At 45.4% G+C, this 24,303-nt stretch overlaps 1 protein-coding gene across 2 annotated transcripts in view; it reads left to right on the forward strand.

Moving 5' to 3' along the window:
• Window positions 1–24,303, forward strand: part of LOC138569646 (uncharacterized) — a 1,436,407-nt gene that overhangs the window by 887,486 nt on the left and 524,618 nt on the right. For both annotated transcript variants that reach the window (XM_069647797.1, XM_069647798.1), the window contains exon 44: window positions 23,662–24,018. In XM_069647797.1, the coding sequence (XP_069503898.1) occupies window positions 23,662–24,018 (357 nt within the window). The remainder of the gene's footprint in view (window positions 1–23,661; window positions 24,019–24,303) is intronic.

Raw genomic sequence — 24,303 nt, forward strand, 5'->3', positions numbered from 1 at the left:
AGACTAGTAAAGTCAATGGTAACTTTACTGACCCAGGGAGACAGTAGTCAGTCCCAGGGTGTGGAGTCTATGATTGGGGGTCTCTAAGAAACCCCTGTGTTACTGCACTGAGGGTGCTGTGTAACACACGTTCCAAAAACCAATGATGGCCTATGGGGAAAATTACCCCCTAGCCCATAAGCACACAGCAAGTCACAGAAAACACTCTCAAGTCATGTCCAGGAGTGAGGGTAAAAGAGTCTCACTCCTGGCAGGAGAAAAAATAAACCCCAAAAATCCAGCAAAGCTGCTGGGGGACTCACTAGGTTAGGAAATTCAGCCTAAACAGAGAATTCTCCCTAACACTCGCCCCCCCCAGACTAAGGGACAGGAGGATTTAATCCACTCCTGGATGAACCTCATACCTCTAGTCGATGACATACATCCTAGAGAGTCCATCAGCATTTTGATGGTGACACCCTGACCTGTGCTCAATGGTGAAATCAAACCCTTGGAGGCAGATTGACCATCTCAATAGTTTTGGATTTTCCCCTTTCATTTGCATTAACCATCTCAAGGGTTGGTGGTCAGTCTGAATGACAAAAGTAGATCCATACAAGTATGGCCTAAACTTCTTCAGTGCCCACACAATAGCAAAGCACTCTCTTTCGATTGTTGCCCACCTTGTTTCAGGATCCTTCAGTTTTCTACTGATGAAGCAAATGGGGTGTTCCCTACCCTTCTCATCCAGTTGGCTAAGAACTGCACCTATACCTACATTGGAAGCATCAGTTTGTACAATGAAAGTTTGGTGGTAGTCAGGAGCTCTGAGTACTGGAGCTTGGCAAAGAGCTTTCTGCAGGTTTTCAAAGGCCTGATTGCATTCCTCATTCCATTTGACCTTTTTTGGGAATTTTGGAGAGGAGATCACATTCAGAGGAGAAGCTATGGTCCCATAGTTCTCAATAAAATTCCTGTAGTACCCAGTGAGGCCTAAGAAGGCTCTCACCTGGGTCTGAGTAGTAGGTGTTGTCCAATTTTGCACAGCTTCAATCTTGCTGAGCAAAGGCCTTATTTCTCCACCTCCTACCTCATGTCCAAGGTAGACCACTTTACTCTGACCAATTTGGCATTTGCTTGCCTTTATGGTCAGATTGGCCTGCTCAAGAGCCTGCAAAACATGTCCTAAGTGGGTCACATGTTCCTCCCAGGAGTGGCTGAAGACTGCAATGTCATCCAAGTATGCCATGCAGAAGTCCTCCATCCCAGCTAGAACTTGGTTCACCATCCTTTGGAATGTTGCAGGTGCATTTTTCAGTCCAAAAGGCATAACCTTGAATTGGTATAGGCCAACTGGGGTAGAAAATGCAGTTTTCTCCTTGGCATGGTCTGTCAGGGCTATTTGCCAATAGCCTGACGTAAGGTCCAGTGTGCTGAGGTACTTGGCTGCACCAAGTTTATCCACCAACTCATCTGTCCTTGGCAAAGGGTGGGCATCAGTCTTGGTGACTGCATTAAGAGCTCTATAGTCCACACAGAATCTCAACTCTCTGGATCCTGCCTTTGGTACTAACACCACTGGGCTAGACCATGGACTAGTAGAGGGCTCTATTACCCCGAGATCAAGCATCTTCTTGACCTCACCTTTGATGTGGGTTCTGACATGTTCTGACATTCTATACCCCCTGCTTTTGACTGGCAGACAGTCACCAGTGAGTATCTCATGCTGTCCCCAAGGGGTCAAGCCTGGTGAAAGTGAGAACAGGGAGGCAAACTGATTTAACATAGTTTTGCACTCCTCCTGTTGCTCAGGGGTCAGATCTGAAGAGAGATTAACTCCTTCAACCTTTTCGTCCAAAGGTAAGCCTCTCAGGAGGTCAGGTAGAGCTTCACTCTCCTCCTCCTCTTCTGATGAAGCTAGAAGCAATGCTCCTACTTCTGGTCTAGATACATAGGCTTTGAGGCGGTTGGTGTGGAAGACTCGGGGAGCTTCCCTGGGTTTGCCCAGATCCACCAGATAGTTGACCTCTCCAAGTTTTCCCACAACCTTGAAGGGTCCCATCCATTTGTCTTGCAAGGCCCTCTGCCTTGTTGGAAGCATAACTAAAACTAGCTGGTCTTGAGTAAACTCAACCATGTTAGCCTTCTGATCATGCCAATGTTTGATCAGAGCTTGGCCAGCTTTCAAGTTGTCACTTGCTTCTGCCATCATGTGTGACATTCTCCTACGGAGACCTATCACATAGTCAGTCACTCTGACTGGCTTGGGGGAAGGAGCACTCTCCAACCCCTCCTTAATCAGGGCCAAGGGGCCTCTGACTGGATGGCCATAGAGAAGTTCAAAGGGAGAATAACCTACTCCCTCCTGAGGGACTTCTCTATAAGCAAAGAGAAGGCATGGCAGTAGAAGGTCCCACTTCTTCTTAAGGGGTTCCTCTAAAGCACCTATCATGCTCTTCATGGTTCTGTTAAATCTTTCTACCAACCCGTTTGTCTGAGGGTGGTAGGCGGTTGAGAACTTGTAGGTGACTCCGCAGGTTTTCCACATGGCTTTCATGTAGTTGGACATAAAGTTTGACCCCCTGTCAGAGATCACCTCCTTAGGAAACCCAACCCTGGTAAAGATACCAAGGAGGGCCTTAGCCACAGCCTGAGCTGTAACAGTCCTCATAGGAATTGCCTCAGGGTACCTAGTAGCATGGTCTACTACAACAAGGATAAACCTGTTGCCTGAGGAGGTTGGGGGATCAAGGGGACCAACAATGTCAATCCCTACCCTCTCAAATGGGACTCCCACAACTGGGAGGGGCACTAAAGGTGCCACATTCTTGGAACCAACCTTACCAGAAGTCTGGCAGGTATGGCAGCTCCTGCAATATCTATCTACTTCAGCCCCCATCTTTGGCCAATAAAAGTAGAGGGAGAGCCTTTCCTTGGTCTTCTTGAAACTCAAGTGACCAGCCAAAGGAATCTCGTGGGCTAGTTGCAAGAACTGTTGTCTGTTCTCTTGGGGCACTACCAGGCGTTGGTAGGCTCCAGGTTCAGATTCAGTTGGTTCACTGTAGAAGAGGCCATCTTCCCAGTGTAACCTATACTTCCCAGGCTCTTGCCCATCAGCCTGAGAAGCTGCCTGCTGGCGGAGACCCTCCAGAGTTGGACATTCTCTTTGTCCCTTACGGAAAGCTGTCCTGCTGGGTCCACCTTCTGCCAGTAACGACTGCAGCTCAGGATGGTCAGCCGGGTCCAGGTCTCCAATAAGTTCTGGGCCTCCTACTAGCTCTTCTTCAGAGTCTAGTTCAACCACACAGGGTTGTACCTCCCTCTCAGCCTCAGCTGGAGGTGGAGTTACAGGTGTAACTTTGGACAACCTCGGGGAAGTCCTTGTTGGAAGCACTGGAGTGCTTGCTGTAGGTTTTTTTCTAGGAGTCTTGGGTTGCCCCTTTGCTCCTGATCTGGTAGTTACTGCAGTAAGTTGCTCCAGTGGGAGAGGAGTGATTTCTGTCATCATCTCCTGAGATAAACCTCGCAGGGTTTTCTCTCTTGCAGGTTTGGTGAGCTCCTGTAACCTTTTACTAGGAGGTCTGGGGGTATGTGACACAACTCCAAGAGCTTTCAGGTCATTTCCCAACAGAACCCTTCCTGGCACCTCACATTGTATACTGACAGGTATCTTCACAGCCATATCATTACACTGGATGAGAACTGGTAACTCGGGACACATCTGCACAGGCCCTCCAGCTAACTTGGTGAGGCATTTGGGTGCCTTAGCAACATCCTCTGCCTTGAAAAATGATTCATCCACCACAGTTATGCTGGCCCCAGTGTCCCTGATGGCAGGAGTCTCCTGACCATTCACGTGGACACTGTCCTTATAATACTCTTTAGTATTATCTGGGATAGAATTATACACATCTAAATTCTGTTGTTCCCACAACCCCAGAGAGACTAAAGAAACACTGGCTGAGACTCCAGTGGGTTCATCAGCCAGTAGTAGAAAGTTTCCACTTGCCATAGTGACTTCCTCCTCTGGAGCGAAGGCTAAGGAGACAAGCTGGACCCCTGAAGGTTTACCCTTACATCTGGGATCTCCTTTCACATGGTCAGTAGCCTTACAAACATAACAGGCCCCAAAGGTCCTTTGAAATGGAGGCTTGTTCTGACCTCCTTCTGGTTTTGCACCAGAAGGTATACTACTCTGCTGTGGTTTTCCCGGTGGCTTACCCTTATGGTTTGGTTTGGGGCCCTCTTTGGAATTAGAATTATTAGAATTCTCTTTGGAGTCTTTCTTAGGCTGTCTTCCCTCATCCTTCTTCTGAGTTACCCCAGAATCCTTGTGAGTAGCCCTGTTGGCAACCCACAAGTCAGCAGCCTTAGCAAGTTTCCTAGGATCTAATTCCTGTGAATCAGCCAAGTGCTGTCTGAGCTCAGGAGAGCAGGCATCATAAATTGACTCCAACATTACAAGATTTCTCATTCCTTCATAAGTGTTCACTTTGTAACCCTTAATCCATCCCTCTAAGTTTTTCAACCCTTCACACACCCAGGTAGCCCAAGGGGTACCATCATGCTTTTTGAGGCTTCTAAACCTCTTAAGATACTGGGAAGGGGTCTTCCCAAACCTAGCTATTAAAGCTAGTTTCACACTTTCATACTCTTTCCTATCCTCCTCCCCCAACTCCATTACCACCTCAGTTGCAACAGGGGGAAGCCTAGAGAACAACCAGGTAAGTAAAGCATTTCCTGTGATATTCTGGAGCCCATGATTATATTCAAACTGAGACAACCAATCCAACACATCCAATTTAGGCTCATACATACCAATCAATTCCTTAGGCATCCGGGGTCTTTTAGGACTGGAACTTCTAGAGGAGCCAGAGAGAGAAGCATTCTCAACAGACAATTTCTTCATTTCTAACTCATGCTTGAGCTCCATTTCCCTTAGCCTTAGTTCTTGTTGTTTGTGTTCTGTTTGAGCATTAATCCTTCTATGCTCTAATTCTAGTTTCATTTTCTCTAGTTCAAAGTATTGAGGGTTAAATGTGGGACCTGGCAAAGGTCCAATAGGTACAGCTGGTAGAGCAGACAGAGGCCTGGAGGGAACATCTACAACAGTTTCATCCTCCTCTTCTGGTTCTGACCCAAGATCATCAATACTTTGTTCAATATCAATTTCATTGCTGTTCTCTACATTTGCTGGAGTGATAAGTTCCTCTGAACCATCATCCAGACTTTGGTTTTCTAACAACCTTTCTATTAGCTCCATTTTCTTTCCTTTAGTCATGAGATTCTTATGCTTACAGAGAAGTCTTAGACAATCAGCAGTTTTTGTAGCAAGGGACTCTTGACTATAACTTTCCATAGTAGACAGGTTAAAAATGACTTTTTCTTTCTTGTGCTTAAGCTTTGTGGTTAGTTGCACTAAGGTATCTCAAAAGTACTCTAAAGTGTATACTCAATACAAATCCCACCGCTGTACACCAGTGTTAGGCAGAAACCTGTGCAGTTCCCTCTGGGACCACTGCAAAAGATTTAAGACTACAGGTGTTGGCAGTAAACCCACTTGGTAGCAGTCCGCACCACACAGATTCACTGTGGTAGCTGTGGCTGAGCAGTCAGACTTCCCTCAAGAAGAGTTATACAGTATACAGAGGATACACAATAGGTACAGAGGCCCAGTAGTACAAGCAAACACTGACCAGAGCTAGGTGTAAAAGTATAAACTTATTTATTAAAGACACACTCATAAATTACACTAGCACAGAAAAAGGTAAGGAAGTCAAAACACAGTTACTATTACTCATATGTACATCCCTAATCATTTGTTGGACAATTCTAAGTTAACACCACTTATTTCCAACCAGAGGTGAGCGCTTAACGTTAGATGGTACTCCAACAAGTTAAAAAAAGGGAGGGAAAAGGCAGAAATAAGAGAGCAGTAAGGTAAAACACTTTTCACATAAGGTTAGAAAAGGCAGTTAATTGTGGAACAAGGAAAATTAGTTCGGGGCCCACTTTAGAGGGAGCCAGGCGAAAACATGCCCAAGATCACACAATGTCACAAGTCTTTGCAGGTGAGTAGAAAAGGTTTTACTACGTTTCCGAAAAGTTTAGTTAGGGTGTCCCAGGCCTACCCAGGTTCGAGAGCCGAGGACTAAATCTACCCCGTACAATCGGTGGCAAGGGAGGCCGGGCGGAACACAGTACCTTTAAAAGTGGAAAGGATCCTCCAGCGGTGGTAGTCGTTCCTGGTAGTGGGTGCAAGTCGCGGCGTCGTCCAGAGGAAGAGGTGATCTCGACGTGGAGGACAGCTGAAGGTCGTTGCACTACCAGGGATGAGGCCAGCCGTGGAGTTTTCCGCACACAAAGGGTTTTACCCCTCTTTCGCGGTTGAGGTAAAAAGTGGTATCCCGGTTGCCGGGGTGCTTGGCACAGGCAAGGCGGCCACGAGATGCTTCGGGACGGCGAAAAGAAGGCAGCAACTGGTTGTCCCCACCAGTTAAGGGAAGAAGACTCTCCGGCGGGAGATCTCCTCTGTCGTCGGGAAAGTGGTGAGACGGTTCCGCAGGGCTCCACCGGTGGTGTCGTCTTGGCAGGTCGGCTCGGCTTCTCCCTCTTCGGCTTCTTAGGTCCTGTGGCGACTTCTGAAGAACCAGTCCCAAAAACCCTGCTTTTATGCAGCAAACCCCCATTCATGCAGCCTAGCTGTCACTCAAACATGCTAAGTGGTGAGCGGGGTGGCTCACCACTTGGGCCAATCACACTAGAGTGCGACATGAGTTGGCAAGGCAACTCAGTCCAGGGTGCCGAAACCCCCTCCCACACCCCCTGTGGTACCCAGACAGAATGGCACCACTTTGGAGGGCTTCTGTGCAGAAGCCCGCCAAAAGTGGAACAAAGGCTCGACTCGGGTTCAGGGTTACTGAAGTGAACCTAGACGCCATTTTGGCGGCGAGTTCTGGCAAGAATCCCAACCGGTGAATTTATATTAAATAAATAAACCGGCGGTATCTTAACATTGCACCAAAAAGTGGTGCATTAAAAACAATGGGAAATCCCATTGGGAAATATTCCGGTGGAATATTTCCGTGGTATCCACTGCCACCAGCCAGAACTCGGCGAGGGGGGACGGGACAGTACCCCCTCGACAACAGACCCAGGGGCAATCTAATTGCCCCTACCAGTACTTCCACAGTAAGATGGTTTGTACTGGTTAAGTTCCTAAATTAAGACTAGTAAAGTCAATGGTAACTTTACTGACCCAGGGAGACAGTAGTCAGTCCCAGGGTGTGGAGTCTATGATTGGGGGTCTCTAAGACACCCCTGTGTTACTGCACTGAGGGTGCTGTGTAACACACGTTCCAAAAACCAATGATGGCCTATGGGGAAAATTACCCCCTAGCCCATAAGCACACAGCAAGTCACAGAAAACACTCTCAAGTCATGTCCAGGAGTGAGGGTAAAAGAGTCTCACTCCTGGCAGGAGAAAAAATAAACCCCAAAAATCCAGCAAAGCTGCTGGGGGACTCACTAGGTTAGGAAATTCAGCCTAAACAGAGAATTCTCCCTAACAACTATTTCACCAGAAAAATGTAAATTCAAAGTTGTGAAAGTTCAATGTTTGGGATATGAATTATCAGCAGAGGGGGTAAAACCAAAACATGCCACTTTGGAGGCAATAAGGGAGATGAATGCTGCAAGAGATAAGAGAGTTGACGTCATACCTGGGGTTGGTTGAATTCTATGGAAACTGTGTTAAGGATTTAGCGGAGAGGATGAAGAACATGAGAATCTTGGTGAAGAAAGGTGTGAGATTTGTTTGGAGCGATAGTTGCAATGATGAATTTGAGGGTGTAAGGAATACTTTGGTGAGCACGCCTATATTAAAAGTGTCTAAGGATGATTGGGATGCAAAAATGTATACGGATGCAAGCGAAAGTGGACTTGGATGTGTTCTGATGCAAAGATAAGGAGTTGAATTACACATGATTGCTTTTGCATCACAAGTCCTTAAATATGCTGAAAAGCGATATTCGGTTGTTGAGAAGGAAGCCCTAACTTGTGTGTGGGGAATTGAACTATTTTGGCAGTTTGTGTGGGGGAGAAGATTTGTGGTGGTAACGGATCACAAGTCATTAGTGGGCATTTTTGAGAGAAAAGGGTCAGATGGAGTTTCAAGGAGAACTGTTAGATGGATTTCCTCTCTCCAGGAGTTAGACATGGAAGTGAGGCATGTGAAGGGAGAGCTAAATGTTATTGCGGATGCCTTGTCACAAAATCCAATAAAGGAGAAAGATGATACGTTGGGAGGAAGAGGGAGAGGTTTTTGTGAACTGCAAGGTCACCAAGGAAAAGGAGTGGAGAGAAGAGGGAGGCAAGGACGCTGTATACAGAATGTTGATGAAATATGTCCAAGAAGGTTGGCCTATTGGTGAACTGGATGAACAGTTGAGGGGTTACAGGACTGTGAAGGAAGAGTTGGAGGTGGAGAAGGGGGTGTTGGTAAGGGGGTAGCGATTGGTGGTGCCAGAGGGCATGAGGAGAGTGGTGTTGGAGATTGTCCATGAGGGGCATTCCAGTGTCAGCAGGACAAAAGGTCTGATATGACAGGATTTTTGGTGGCCGGGGATGGACAACGAGATTGGTGTTTTCTTGAAGAGTTGCAAGGCGTTTTTGGACAGTGATAAAGCATTGTGTACCAGAGTGCTGCCAGTGAGGATTGTGGAACCACCCAGTTTGGTCTTGGACGTTGTGGCGGTAGATATTCGGGTGACTGTGTCTTTGAGGGGTGTCTGAGGTGCATATTTGATTGTGATGATGGACTTGTTGTCAAAATGGTCTGAAGTTTACATTGTGAAGGACATTAGCTTGCACAAGATAATACAATTCTTGGAATGTGTGCTTGGGAGAAAAGGATTTCCGAGGAGAATTGTTTCAGATAATGCCCCCCAGTTTGTGGGAAGCGAGATGCAGGAATTTTTGGAGAATAACGGCATAGAACATTCCACCACAAGCCTTTACAATCCCAAAGGTAACGCCACCATTGAAATATTCAATAGAACATTGATGAACGTGATTAGAATTGCAATTGCGTCGGGTGGTGATTGGGAGCAGAAAGTTATGGAGAGCGGGTGGTTCAATATAGAGTGGCACCCCATCAAGTGACAGGTGTGTTGCCATTTGGGGCACTGCATAAAAGGGTGCCGAATTCTAGATTGCATCCTGGGTGGATGAAAAAGTTGGTTGGTGTGTGGGGAGAGGTGCAAACAGAGGTGTTGCAGGAGAGCATGCTGGAGGAACAAAGAAGGTCCATCTTGAGATATGATGAAAAGAATTGCATAAAAGATTGTGTGTTGAAAGAGGGGACATGGATCAAGATTAGAAAGAGAAGGTGGGTAGGTAAAGTAAAGGGAACATTTTCAATGGTGATGGAAGTGGCAAGAGATTTGGGTACCACAGTTTTATTGAGCAACGGTGAAAGGTGGAGCGAGGAGAGAGTGGCTGTGATGAAAGAATAGTGTGGAGAACAGTGTGCCTATAGGGGTCATTTTCAGTACTAATAGATAGAAGAGAGGAACTGTGTTATGTATTTAGTTAGGTCTGTATATAGTTGTTGATATACAGGGATTTGATATACTTTTGCTAAGCCTTATGATCCTAATGCCATGTTAACCAATATGCCATTCCATGCATTGTCATGAAAGCTCCAGAACAACAGAGCGTTTTACGACATTATATCCTTTGAGTATGTTATGTTTGAAAAAGGAAGACACTGTCGTTGAATGGACAAGGGTCTGGGGGTGCTGATGTTGGAACTGAAATAAAGTTATTGAAGCAAACCTTACTGTGTCCAACGGGTCCTTAGACATAATAAAAGACATGCAAAAACATGAAGGGTAGTCCCATGGTTTGTCGCCCCTACAAAAAAGAAGAATGAGGGCCCCTGTAGCACAAAGAGCCTGCACCCAGATGTTGTTGTTTGTCTAGGGATATGACACATAGAAAGTGAGATCATGCTCAAGGGTAGACCTAAGCAAGCAATGGTAACTGTTGGACTCCTTGAAGAAGAGGCTATAGTTAATGTGGGCATCTTAGCAGATGAGGCCACACTAGGCCAGAGAGTGGCTAGAAATTCCCCCAATCTGAGTAGAACTGTGCCGGGTCCTTTGAGGGGCTCCAATTCCCGCCAATGTTCAGATATTTCCCGGTGTGTTAAGGATTTCAATCAGGTTCCTTGTTCACAAAGCCATTTTCACCTGTCAGTTTAAAAAGTGTCCATTTCCAAAAACGGTTTTCTCTCCTGTTTGGGGAGGGAAGATTTAATTCAAACTCTAGACATTGTTCCGTCATTCCTGAATACCTGCTGCTTACTTACATCTGTGTAGGATTGCTCATTTGTGCCTTAAGAACTTTGCATGGGGAAATATTAACCTAAACGCTATCTTTTCACAAGCCCAAACTGTCCTTTTTCCTGTGTTTTATATTCTGCATTACTATAAGTTAATTCAATTGCTTTACTTATTTTCTGAATTGTATTGTCACCACTTGGTGATTGCTGCCCCATATATCTATATTAAATTTGTGTTGGATTTGAATATTAAATAAATAAATAAATATTTACTTTTACCAACTAGCCTGATTCCTGGTCCAGTGTGACCTGGGGGGTATTTTGAGACGGGTGTGATATGAGTGGTATATCAATCAGAATATTGAACCTAAAGACATAATGAATAAGTATTTCATTGCGCAGTACATGCTAGGCGAGACCCGGGTGTGTGCCTGTTGAAATTCTTAACAGGTGTGTCTAGAAAATGGGGAAAAGCCTCCTGTTTTGTGTGAAACTACTGTGAGTATCACAGCTGTCAGCCAACAATGGGTGAAGGAAGGTCAGTCCATTCCAGGACCAAAACAACTGGAGTGTTTGATTGTCTAATTTACTGCCCCTTAGCAATGGCATCGCTGAGGCTCAGGTGTGACACTCCCTGCACCGCGTTGCAGCCAAGAAATGCATTCCAGTAGGGTGTTTGTTAGGAAACAATCTCCCTGACCCAGACATAGTCGAGGCAGTACCTAGAGTGCAAGCTCGAAGAGTAGCACAGGAGAATGTGCTTGAGAGCCTAGGCCCTTATGCTTACTTAGCTGGAGAGTGCAAGAGACTGATCTCAACGGTAGCTCCCAGTCCAAGCCTAAAGTGCCCTGTGGCTCTTACTCTTGTGAGGGAGGAGTCAGCAGCCACTGAGGTGACTATGGAGTTAGTACTGGATTCAGTCATCTCAGGGTTGCCTATTGGCATAGAGAAGATACCTGAGATGGTGGATGGGGAAGTGTCAAACTAGAAGGGCCTGCCAGAGCTTTCTGAGTTGCCTTCAGCTTAAGGCCCAGATCAGGATGACTTTTGTCTTCTCTGACTGATGTACCACGCCCGTGTACATCCCTTCAGAAAACCTTCAAAGGCACAGACCTCCTCCACCTGGCAAGTCTTAATGCCCGCTCATCCAACAAACACTACGCTGACATCTGTCTTCTTCTTGAAGACATTGACCTCGACATTCTCGCTCTGACCAAGACATGGTTCAATTCTAGCTCTGTGACTGTTTTTGACTACCTCCTCCCTGATGGCTTCAAGATCATCTCCAAGCCTCAACCTCACTGCACTGGCGGGGGGTTGCCTTAATGCTCCCTGATTGGGTTCCTGCTTCCATCCTAGCTACCCAGCTCTACTCTTCCTTTGAAAGCCTGGTTTGCAAGTTGGTCATCTCTCCCATCTCCACCCCTGACCATTGGCACCATTTACTGGCCTCCAGTTGCCACCTCCCTGTTCCACTCTGAATGGGCTGACTTCTGCTCTTCCTTACTTTCATGCACATCCAACCGCCTCCTACTGGGTGACTTCAACATCCAACTGGACTCCCCAGGCTCTGCATCCATGCTCTTCACTGACACTCTGCACCTCACTTTCCCTCTCCATTCTCCCCTCTGGGCCAACCCACTCAGCTGGACATACTTTGGATGCCCTTATACACTCAGACCACTTTCTGCCCCCACAAGTCACCCCTCTCTCCTGGTCTAAGCATTCTCTCCTCTCCTCCTACTTGTGTCCTCTTGGACCCCTGACCGCCCCCACGAACGACCAACCAACCTCATTCACTAACATCCACTGGATGAAATGTGTGTCTGTGGCTGACATCGCTTCCACCTTCATCCCCCATTTCCCCCCACCTCTGACTCTACCACTGACTTTGCCCTCAGCAACCTTCACTTCTCCATCACCCATACTCTTGACTTTCTTTCCCCAGTTATGAAGATCCACCTGAAACCTGCCTCTAAGCGTAACACCTGGTACAACACTGAACTTTCGGCCCCCGAAACGTATGTGCAGGGCAGCAGAACGGAAGTCGCAAACCTCTGGCTCACCCTCTGATAGACTGGCCTGCTGCCTGATCCAAAGGCAATGCAGACACTCCATCCGTGGCAAGAATAAAAGCCACATTCAGGCACAGGTTTCCGGTGCATCCAATAACACAGCTGAACGTTTCAAGATCTGCAGGGAACTGCCAACCCCTCCTCAGTCGCCTCCTCCCTGTCTCCCTCCCAGGTCCTCTGCAATGCACTGGCCTCAAACTTTGCCTCCAAAAACCCATGATATCCTTACCTCCCTTGCTACTCTCCCTCACAACCCGTCCCACACCCTCTCACCTCCATCCCCCCTCCCTCCTCCATCTTCCTTCTCCTCCTTCACCTTTGTTACACCTGAAGAAGTTACCAGAGTGGTACGCTCCATGAAGGCCTCTTCTAAGCAGGTTTCCCCCTGCTCATCCAGGGTCATCAAGGATAACATTGGCTGTCTTGCCCCTGCTCTCGCTGATTCCTGCAATCAGTCCTTTGTTACAGGATCTTTCCCCTCCTCCCTTAAGCACTCCATTATGTGCCCACTCCTGAAAAAACCTTCATCATATCCTACCTGCCCTGCCAACTACTGACCTTTTTCCATCACCCCCTGCCTGGGGAAACTGCTGGAGAGCGTGGTTTTGCCCCACCTCATCTCATCTCGACCATCACACGTCAGGATATTTTATGGGGGGCTGCTGAGGCTCTAAACTCATTGCCTTTCTGTTTTGGCAAGTGCATTCTGCCTTTATCAATTCATCATGTATTGCTTTCTGTGTTCACTGTGGTCACTGTGGTATACATAGTTTGTGTGTTTCTTATGGCAGAACTCTGTAGCATTCTTTCCTTCCTGTGGGAATTATGTTGATCATGTGCAATAGGCAATGGTGAAATGCATATTGATAAATTGAGTACCGCAATGGTTCAGTAGTTAGCTCAGTGTGTGAAGCACCCATTGCAGAGATGTGTTCATATGCAAAATTAGAATATCACATTGCAGCAAGGCTGGTTGAGCCTTTCCTATGTCTGAAGTTTATAAACCTACCTGCATATGTACTTGGTTTTGCAGAACAACACCTGCTATTATCAGCAACACCTGCTATTATCAGCAATGTACCTGTACCAGATAGGAGTTGCTATAAAAACTAACATATCATCCGTATGGTGAAGGTCTGGAAATTGGTTTGTTCAGATGGGGTGTTGTAAAACCTAGGCAATCGCCTTCAACGGTGGCATAAACTGTTAGTCCAAGAGGTGAATAAATATCCAAATTTAAGACTATGGTACAACAGCGTTCATGTTTGTATCCTGGATTTGCCAGCAGACGATACAATGATCCTGGTAAAATTAGCTAATATATCTTACATTACTGTGCTGTCTTCTGTGAGGTTGGCCTTCTAACGTGCTGCTCGTATAGTTTAGCCCATTACTTGATCTTTCTTCTTGTGTGGGCCATTTGGGTGGAAGGGTTGGTAGACGACGGAAGAAAGTGGACCATATGTTGCAGGCCTCTGGCAAGCATATTTTAAGGTCTCCTTGTTTGACACAAAAAACGGTTTGCATTTTAGTAGTCAAAGGTTTTTATGCACGTTTATAAATGAAAATGTTACAAGCCATTGTTTTAGAAGTATTTAAAGCTTTAAAACACAAACGACAAACCCAGATTAAATATGTTAAATCACATTGATTGGTATGCCCTGTATGATGGAGAGAATGAAGCTAGAATCATTCCCATTTTGCATAACACCCTTCTATAATATTTTGTTTAAAAATTATTGTGCTTGGTAATGTGATTTGTGTACTTTACAAGTCCGTTTTTTTATAAAAATGAGATTGTTTTAGTTCATGGTAAGAACTGTAAATGAAAGTGTTCAAATGCAGACATTGCAGAGTTGGCAAGAATCCCAGCTTCACCCCTTAACCAATGTGTGATCCTGGCCATCTCATTTAATCTTGTATTGCCGAACCTCTCACCATTGCCAGTCCCTAAACCTTTCAAAATTGTCAGCCCTTACAAGTGGTTTCCTTTTCATGGTATGATCTTCATAAAAGCCTTATTCATGGTTTCACTGTATTAATAGTGAGCATATTTATATCGCACATCACAGTAATTTGTTCCTTTGATATCTAATGGCAACACTATTTGAAAACCCTATCCGACTTCTAAACTCTGTCTGGATAAAGACACCTTGCTGGTAGCTTCTAATCTGCCTCCACTATGCATGCTACGCTATGTTTAGCGTTCTCCTTCCTTCCAAATTGTGGTCTCTATCGATGCATGAGCACTTTTGCATTCTGTGAGGCAGCTAATGTGAGTTCTCTGTCTATTATGGGTTACATGTACCTTTTATATACGGCCCTGCATTAATACTACATCTACCTTCCTGGATGTCATTGATAAAAAGTATCCTGTATGTACTGGAACAGTAACCCCTTTGTTGACTGCTAATGTTGGTCTTCAAATGCTACTTGTTTATGATTCTGATTAGAGCAAGAATGAAGAGGACAAGGGGACTTAAAGGGAATAAAAGTGCTTATTATGCTGCGAGACAGCATATCAACCTATAGGTTGTGAGCATGAGTGGTGGAGTTTGAGGGGCAAAACCAGTATTCTTGATCCCTTTATTCCTTTGGTTTGGTGGAGGGGGGGGGCCCAAAGATGTCCGTGCCCAGGGCCCCAAAAGTACTTAAAATGGCCCTGATTCTGAGCATCCGGAGGAACAGAAACTGCTTTTCTGAACACCCGTGAAGAAATGCTCGCATATCTCGACTCCAACTCCCCTGCTGCCCTTATCCTTCTCGATCTCTCCTCTGCCTTTGACAAAGTCAACCATTCCATCCTCATACAAAGGCTCCACAACACCCGTGGTATCTCAGAATGGGCACTGGACTAGTTGACATCTTTCCTTACTGACCACTCTTCCCAAGTCATCCTCAGCACTTCCTCCTCTCCCACTTCCCTCTCCACCTGTGGTGTCCCCGAGGGTTCTATCCTCTCCCCCTGGCTCTTTAACTTCTACCTTGCTCTGCCTGAACGCCTCATCTCCTCCTTCCCTTCGAACTTCCAGTGTTACGCAGATGACACACAGATCTTTTTCAAACTCCCTGCTGACCCTCTTTCACCCTCCATCATCTCTGACTGCCTGTGTGCCATCCAATCCTGGTTCACTGCCAATGATCTCTGCCTCAATGCCTGTAAAACGGAGATCCTTCCCATCAGGACCCGTGCTCCCTCCTTCTTCCCTTCACTCTGGCCTTCCTCTTTGGGCTTTCCCCCTGCACCCTCTTCTAAAGCCAGAAACCTTGGAATCATCTTTGACTCCTCTCTCATCATCCTCCCTCACACTCAGGACATTGCTAAGAAGTCCCACTTTCAACTCTTCCTTCTCAAAGGAATTCTTCCTTTCCCCCAGGGGCTCAATGTGTCTCAAGCCCCGTTTCTCTCTAGGCTTGACTATTGCAATAGCCTCCTCCTGAATCTACCATCTTCCACTCTGTCATCGCTCCAGCTAATCCATAATAGGACAGCAAGACCTATCCTTGGCCTTAAGCCCAGGGAACGCATCTCTCCTGCACTAAAAAGTCTTCCTGCACTGAAAAGGCTTCACTGGCTCTGGGTTACTGCATGGATTCAATTCATATCCCTCTGCATCATCCACAAGGAGGTCTGGGCACAGGGACCACACTATCTTAAACTTTATTTCACTATATACTCCCCCTCTAGACCACTACGCTCCTCTGGCTCTAACTCTCTCTGTGTAAAGCGTTTTGCTAAACAGAGGGCAGGTGGTTGTTCGCTTTCCTTAGCTGGCTCCCTCCTTTGGCTCCCTCTGTGCCTTGAGCAGGATCTTGTTAAATTCCAGAAGCTCCTTAAGACTCTCCTCTTCTTCTCTCCCCTTGTTGCATTTTATTATACCCAAGTCAGGGAGCTCTTTCCCCCACAGTGAATGTGTCGCACAATAAATTGCTGTGAGTATTTATTTGGTTCACTGTGGTAAGGCCTCCAACCTGTCTCGCACCCCCCCCCCCCCAACAAATACCCAGTGCCACAATCGACCAGGACCCAGGCTGGTGTGTATTAATAAGATATTTATTCATTTATTTATTTAAGTCAATTTATTCATTTATTTAGGACAGACAGATTACATCTGCACTAAAACCATAGCAACGCAAAAAGAAAATAACCTTTTGTAAAGTACCAACGCAGAGATGACACTAGGCTATGCAGTTACAATAGTTTCCTTTTAAATCACCCACCAATACAAGCAAAGAACAGTTCAAGGCACACGACGAATTCAAACAGGGTTATGCTTTTCTCTCAACAATCCTCACCCCCAAACATCCTCTAGGCTTGACTCTTTTGAATCAAAGGCAGTGGCCACGAGTGGGAACACAATGGGAAAATCGTTTTTTGAGTAGTGCTCACGGAAACAGTATGGGAGACAGAAAGGTAATGGGGAAGTTAGTTTTGCAGAGCACAATGGTAAAATCGGTTTTTAATTATTTAGCACAACTGCTATGGGAAGGAATAGAAAGAAATGGGGTATTTGTTTTTCCACATCAAAATGGGACAGGCAGGGCTTTGGGATATTAGTCAGCGCACAATGGTAAAATCGGTTTTGGGTTGGAATCACTGATGCATTGTGAGAACGAAAATGTAAATAGAAATTCATTTTTCAGATCACAATGGGAACACAAGGACAATTTAATTTTGCACCTTGCACCTTGCATATGCTCTGCCACTACTGGGCTTCCCACTTCAGATTTAACATGAATGCAATCAATGGGGAATTTCGTTTTTTACACCCTGCACACACACATGGAAGCGGGGCTTTTTGAGATTAATTCTTTTGGCAAATCTTTATGACTATACCGGCTCACAATACACTGGGAACAGATTGTTGGTTTCGAATGCCAACAACACAGATCCCATGAATTAAATGGGGGAATTAATTGATTTACTTTGATAAATCTGCTAAGGATCTACACAGACAACACAGGGGATTTTTCAATGGGGAAATAACTGAAACAATGCTGAAAGATTACAGGGCCTACACACTATATGGCTTTGTGTGGGTAGTTCTATTTACTAGCCTCCACTATCCACCTCCCATCTGTGTGCTGATAGGACAGGGGGATGGGGAATGCTTCGGGACAGCTAGGGGAGGAGATAGCTTCATCATCTCACTTTGACAGGTGGTCTCGGCATCCTTTGAGGACACAGATATCTCACTACATGGCAAGTACACGTAAATTCCCAAACTTTACATGTATGAATATGTTTACAATATATACATTTTGAAGCAAATTAGATGAGACTAGTCAGGAGTCTGCGTGTCATTCCTGTGCAGAGATACAGTTTTTCTTCATTTACTCAGGAACCATATCAGTGAAAAATATGGCACTTTACGAGCACCATATGAATCATAATTAGCATGCTTTTATCAACTTTTTACATCTCTGGTAATTACTGTAAGGGCCAAATCACATTTACATTAATAACCCATGTAAAATCCCACCCACCAAAATCATTTTAGCATGGTTAGAAGGGGTTAACTGTCACTTTTAATAAAATCCCAGGATGACTGTTGTGCGATGTACATTGTCCATTGTATGTGATAAAATGTAATTATCCAATTTAAAAGAAAGGGGCAGCTTCCCTCCTCAATTGATTAGACCCCCACCTTTTCTTAAGTTTCACTCCCCTCTGTAGGCACATGATGTCAGCAGAGGGATCTGTATTTATATTATCTTACCCCTTCAAGGTCTAATGGCCATGCTAACGCACTTTTAAGGACGCTTGTGCTGGAATAACAGACCTGACCTTATCTGGTTTCTACCGCATTTCTGATCTCAAAAGTAATTCTGTTATATTTAAGAAAAGGCACTGACAATGAAGGCAGCCATGCCTGAATCTCCATAACACCGGGGAGACCCGGGAGTTTAGTTCCACATATGAAGAAATTACCAGCAGCTCACGGCCTTTCAGCAAACAGCCTTTAAGCTTGTACATAAATGCATTTTAAATGACATTAGGACATAAAATTAACTATGTATGCATATGATTTCTAACTGGTACAACGAGAACACCATTCCCAAGCTTGAAAGTCTGGTGAACATTTTGCTGAGCATATCTTTAGTCTAGATGAGGGAAAAGAAAATGACATGCATTCATTTATTTTACAGTAAACTGCTTCATTTCACTGCGACGGCTTGAAACACAAAACAGAGTACTGCTGTTTCTGGAAATACCAGTGCAGGTCCCCATGGATTTGTCAAATGTTATTTCTACGTGTCTTTCCTTCATGAAAAGTATTGCATTCATTTTAGCATCTTGAAGTTTTTAGGCACACTTTGTTTCCTTTTGACTTGGCTTCCATAGGCCTTATGTCGACATCATTTCAACACAGCTATATGAAAAAGATAGCAGGCGCCCCTCTCTCGAAATAACACGGCATGATAACCTGTTCAGTGGTTATTAACCACTTTGAGAGTTCCCAGCCATCTGCTTTTTGCTCACTGTGCCTTTCACAGATGGGAAATAACCATTTGCATAACAATCTTTGTCCCGCCCACATGGGCAGTCCAGCACCGGAATGCTATGGCAATTCCTTTCTGAACAAGAGTACCGACAGCAACCCCATACACGTGTTTCAGCCTTGTTGGGCATCATCAGTGAGGTGAAGCGTTGCCTCTCTGAGCACAGTGAGCAGGGAGTCCACGTCTGGTTGCCCCCAGGCAACCTAGGGTGACCAACCCCACGTTCCTTCCAAAAATACAAAAAAGGTAGCAGGTTCCCCTCTCTCGAAAGGACACGGCATGATAACCTGTTCAGTGATTATTAACCACTTTGAGAGTTTGCAGCAATCTACTTTTTGCTCACTGTACCTTTCACAGATGGGAAATATCCATTTGCATATTAGTCTTTGTCCCACCCACATGAGCAGTCCAGCACCAAAATGCTATGGCAATTCCTTTCTGAACAAGAGTACCATCAGCAACCCCATACACGTGTTTCAGACTTGTTGGGCCTCATCAGTGAGGTGAAGCTGTGCCTCTCTGAGCCCAGTGAGCAGGGAGTCCACATCTGGTTGCCCCCAGGTAACTTAGGGTGACCAACCCCAGGTTCCTTCCAGAAATATGAAAAAGTTAGCAGGCGCCCCTCTCTCGAAAGAACACGGCATGGTAACCTGTACAGTGGTTATTAACCACTTTGAGAGTTCACAGCCATCTGCTTTTTGCTCACTGTACCTTTCACAATTGAGAAATATCCATTTGCATATCAGTCTTGCACTTGCACTTACATCCTCTCGCACTACACCCCTGCAGCTCCTGGCTTTGTAGCACTCAACATTCCTAGCACTTCATCCATGGCTCACCCGTGAGCTCAGACTCCACAGCACTGGCACCTGCCTTCTTCCTTGCTACACTTGCACGTTCTGAATACTTACAAGGCATAGTAAGTTTGTCCTGTTTTCCTCTTACCCCCAATGCTCTTATATTTTGTGTTTTAATGTATTTTAATGTACTTCCCACTCCTGCTCCCTCCCTGCCCTCGGGGCGCTTTGAAACAGTATTTCTTATTGTATAAGCACCTAACAGGCAAACAATAAAATAAAAATTGTTAAATAAATAACAGATGGACTGTCCCACTCTGGCTACTCGGTTGAGACAGACATAGGAGTAGTTGCAGTGTGGAGGTCCTGAACCACTCCTAAAAGGGGAACAGGCGCAGACCGAAGGCCCTGGACTATCCTAAAACCAGGAACAAGTGCAAGCAAGGCAGATGCCCTGGTCAGTTCACAGAAAGGGATCCCAAGAATTCTGAGGCAGGGCACATACAGGAGCTGGTTTTTCACCCAGGCCCCATGAGTTTGTTACCGGACTTGGTGGTTCCTGACAAACCTGGTGGCCACTCAGATGTGGCTGGGACATCTAACAGCTTGTCAGATCATTTGTGCAATCCCGGTGTGGATTCAGAGATGGAAACTGTGCACTCAGTCCAGACCTGTCTAGGTGCTGATAGGACAGGAGATGCACGATCTGTGGTCCGGTGGTCACGTGAAAGGAACAGAAACTTATCCAAGGTGGGATCCCACCAAGATGTCGTAAACTGACAGGGGACTCCAAGCACCACAGAAACCCCAGCAGGCCTCTGCCAGCCAAACCACTTTCCAGCACTGGAAATCTGGCTTAAGCACGGCCCCTGCTTTCGTACTCTCAGACAATGGGGGGAAATAAATGACAGAAAGGCACTTGCAAAACTGGAATTGGACTGGACTCAGTGCAGCTGAGCCTAGATATCACTGATCAGCCCATTGCCTGTCTTTAAAGTGGTTGATGGGATTAGAGAGAAACTGGACCTTAGTTGAGAAGAGTCCTGAGCTTGGCCATTGGGACAGCTCCCAGAGAGTTAGAATGGATGTGCATGATGTGTGAATCTGGATCTCAACAACTAGTGCAGATGTCTTTGAGTTATTTTCTCTCCTTGAGGGTGAGCTTGACCCTTAGGAGTGTGGATCTCAACCTTTTTGGCAAAGGGGTGTGTGATGATTTGCCATCTGGTTGGGGTGTGAAAGGCCTGGATTTTTTAATTTGTATTAAATAATAAAATTATGCGGGTAATTCCATCTTTGAAAGAGAAATCTGCTAATCAGATTCCCCTGTCATAAAATCCATGCCATAATGTGCATTTGTGCCTTGCTGCATCGGTATCCTGATCTGCAGCACCTGCTCTACCAGTGGCACAGAGCAGGTACAGAGGTCCCAGGTGCCCTCTTGACAACCACAGTGACACCCAAGTCTCTGCAGCGCAGGGGCTGCATTTAAAATATGTACCCCTGTTCCAAAATCTACATAACTCTGAAGATCATAATTGTGGCCAAGATCTTGAATGTGGCTAGGATGTTTGGTAGAGCAATCAGACAAATGCAGGAATGCATTTTCTCTTTGACTTGACTTTGATTAAATAATGTTTGAATTTGTCTAAGACTATAGTGTTCAGTTTAAAATACCAGTTATTGCCAGATTAAACACTTAGGGCCTCATTCCGAGGTTGGTGCTAGTCATGGCACTATTAGCTAATAGCGCCATGACTATCTCCAATAGCGGTACCGTGTCCGCCCTCGTTCAATGGGGACTTACCGGTCTAGTCCGACCTTTGCGGGACCGGTATGTCCCCATTGGAAATGTCAATCCCCATTCCCATTTGAGCCCACATAGGGCTCAATGGGAATGGGGAGGGTGCTAATAACGGTACCGTAAATTACGGTACCGTTATTAGCTCTGAAGTCCCTTTGCGGATCCCGTCCATAACGCCTGGTAAAAGCAGGTGTTAAGGACGGGGCCGCAAAGGGACCTCGTAGTAGGGCGCAAAGGGTTTACCGGGACCGGTGTCCTTAACGGTGCCCGGTATCCCTTTGCGCCCTACTCGGAATGACCCCCTTAGTGACTGATTCCCACAGAACCCCAACAGTAAAAAAGGGAATTAAGTTTATTTTGTCTTTTGAGATTGTACGGAAATGTGTAGTTGATGTATTTCTTGGGGAGATTTGCCCGTTATTATAATGCAGGGATACCTGATGTTCACCCCCATCACCCGTCTATAGTTACATTGGAACATATCCATACTAAGGTCTATCGATGAGTTTTTCATGGCAGGAGGCAAAATTGTAATAGCATTTTTAAGATCCAGACTATTGTGAGCCAGGGCTTGTTTTGTGCAGGCCAGGCTTTCTTATCATCACTAAAATAGGAGAAAGTGAACAGTGCAAATACAGCACTTCCACTCTCGAAGCTAAAAACCTAGAGATTAGATGCTTCCATATTCATATCAGTTAACAAATGATAACACATTGTGGTAAATGGAAAAAAGATAAACACATCTTGCTTTATTAGATTTATTTATCGAGTTTTCTCCCATTGGCTTTCCATTTTATTGCAAATCCAATCAAACACTTCATTGTACATATGCAGCGAAATTATGCAAATGTGCGCAACAGCATAAACATTTTGCATATGCGCAAGCATCTTTAGCTCCAGGGCAAATCGAGCGCTGTTTATGTTTATTTACTTAGATTGCGCCGGAGCCCGCAGGCATCGGGGTGCAAACACAGAACAAAAGGGAACAAACGGTACTATCATGTATTAATTAGACAAATAATAGTGTTCTAGGACTTTTCCTAAAGGCAGTGTTTACTTCTTTGCACATTTCCACATGGAGTTTGTTCCACATCATCCCTGTCTGTGAGGCAAAAGATCGTCTATTACCTCGGACCCTTTTGTACCTTGCCTGAGTTAAGCGCATAGAGTCTTTTGACCAAGTGACTTTACCAATACGTTGCATGACTAACCTGTCCTGCAAGTATTGAGGTGCTTTTCCATAAATGCATTTGTGTACAATTGAGTTATTTTTAGAACAAACATACTCTAGCATGCATTGGGAGTCAATGAAGCTCCCGCCTATATGTAGATACAGGGTCTCGTCTTTTAGTGCCCTTAATAATATGGACTGGATCATTCTGGAGTGTCTGAAGTTTTTTGATGCATCCCTTACTAGCTCCTGCAACTAGGGCATTACAGTAGTCCAGCCTAGGCATAACCACGGCACTCACCAGTGTTGCACAATTTTCTACTGACACAAACGGCTTCACCAATCTAAGTAGCCTCAGATGGTATTGGGCTTTCTGGACCACATTGTTTACATGTGTTTCGAAGCCCAGAGATGATTCCAGAGTCACTCCCAAGGTCTTCAACCTGGGGGAAACTTTGATGTAATGTCCTGCTATGGCAAAACCTTCATGCAGCTCTGTAAGTTTGGCTCCTGCCTGTGTTGATCCAAAGATCAAGAACTCTGTTTTATTAGCATTGAGGCAAAGGTCATTTGTTGTCATCCAAGTTTGAATAGCCTCGTACACTTTCTCTATATTCTCCAGATCTTTCTTGTAGACCCCACTGAGCTTAATAATAATAATAATAATAATAATAATAATAATAATAATAATTGAGCTGAATGTCCTCTGCATAGTTAGAGAAATGCACCCGCAATGCGTCCAGGACGTCACATAAGGTGCGACAGAAAATGTTGAATAAGACCGGGGAGAGAAGTACATTTGTGCTAATTCCATTTGCATTTGTGCAGTTTTTTATAATACCCTTTTGATCTTCTTTGCATTTTTTGGTCATGCTTATACACCAAAAAACAGTTCTGGGCTCTATTATTAATTAGAAACCAATGAAATGAGTCTGATAGACTAATGGCAGGTGTGTATTTAATCAACCTCTTCTGTTGTGTCTCAGGGTCTGGGCCTACCACAGAGTGTGGCCGCAGAAGGTTCACTCCGCACCGAGGCCTGCAATCTTAGCCTGGACACGAGCCTGCGGTTTGATGGAAAAGCGGCTGCTCTGCACCTTGAGTCTTCTTGCAACCAGAAGTACACCCTTCAAGGATCGCTCAACCACTCCATCCCCAAGCTCAGCAAGATGGGCGTGCTCTCTCAAAATGGCTTCCTTCTGTCAGCAGACAGAGGATCCACTCTTGAGGGCTTCATTGCGCTACAAGCCGGCAACTGCAAAATTAATGCCAGAGTGGACCTTCAGCCCAAGAACAAAACAGAGTGGGTGCTGGAGACAGAATCGGATTGCCAGCTTTTTAAGGTGAGTGGGCACATTGGCATCTGTGCTCAAAATGCTTTTCACCTGCCTGAAGGTCCAGCAAGCCTCTGAGACACTATTGCCTCCGTTTGTGCCTGGACTTGGGGAGTTTCACATTCCTTTTAGAAGTAATGGACCCAATCCATTCATGAAGTCGCTGCGACCCACCTGCATTTTGCTACTGCATTATGTTTCACAAAGAATCACATATGCGCCCCACACAAGTGGAGGCTGCTACCCATTCCAGCCGCAAATGAGTTGATTCACATAAACAAATTGAACTGCAGC

Source organism: Ambystoma mexicanum, chromosome 2q (genome assembly GCF_040938575.1).
Source record: "Ambystoma mexicanum isolate Mex_15411 chromosome 2q, UKY_AmexF1_1, whole genome shotgun sequence".
Lineage (NCBI taxonomy): Eukaryota > Metazoa > Chordata > Amphibia > Caudata > Ambystomatidae > Ambystoma > Ambystoma mexicanum.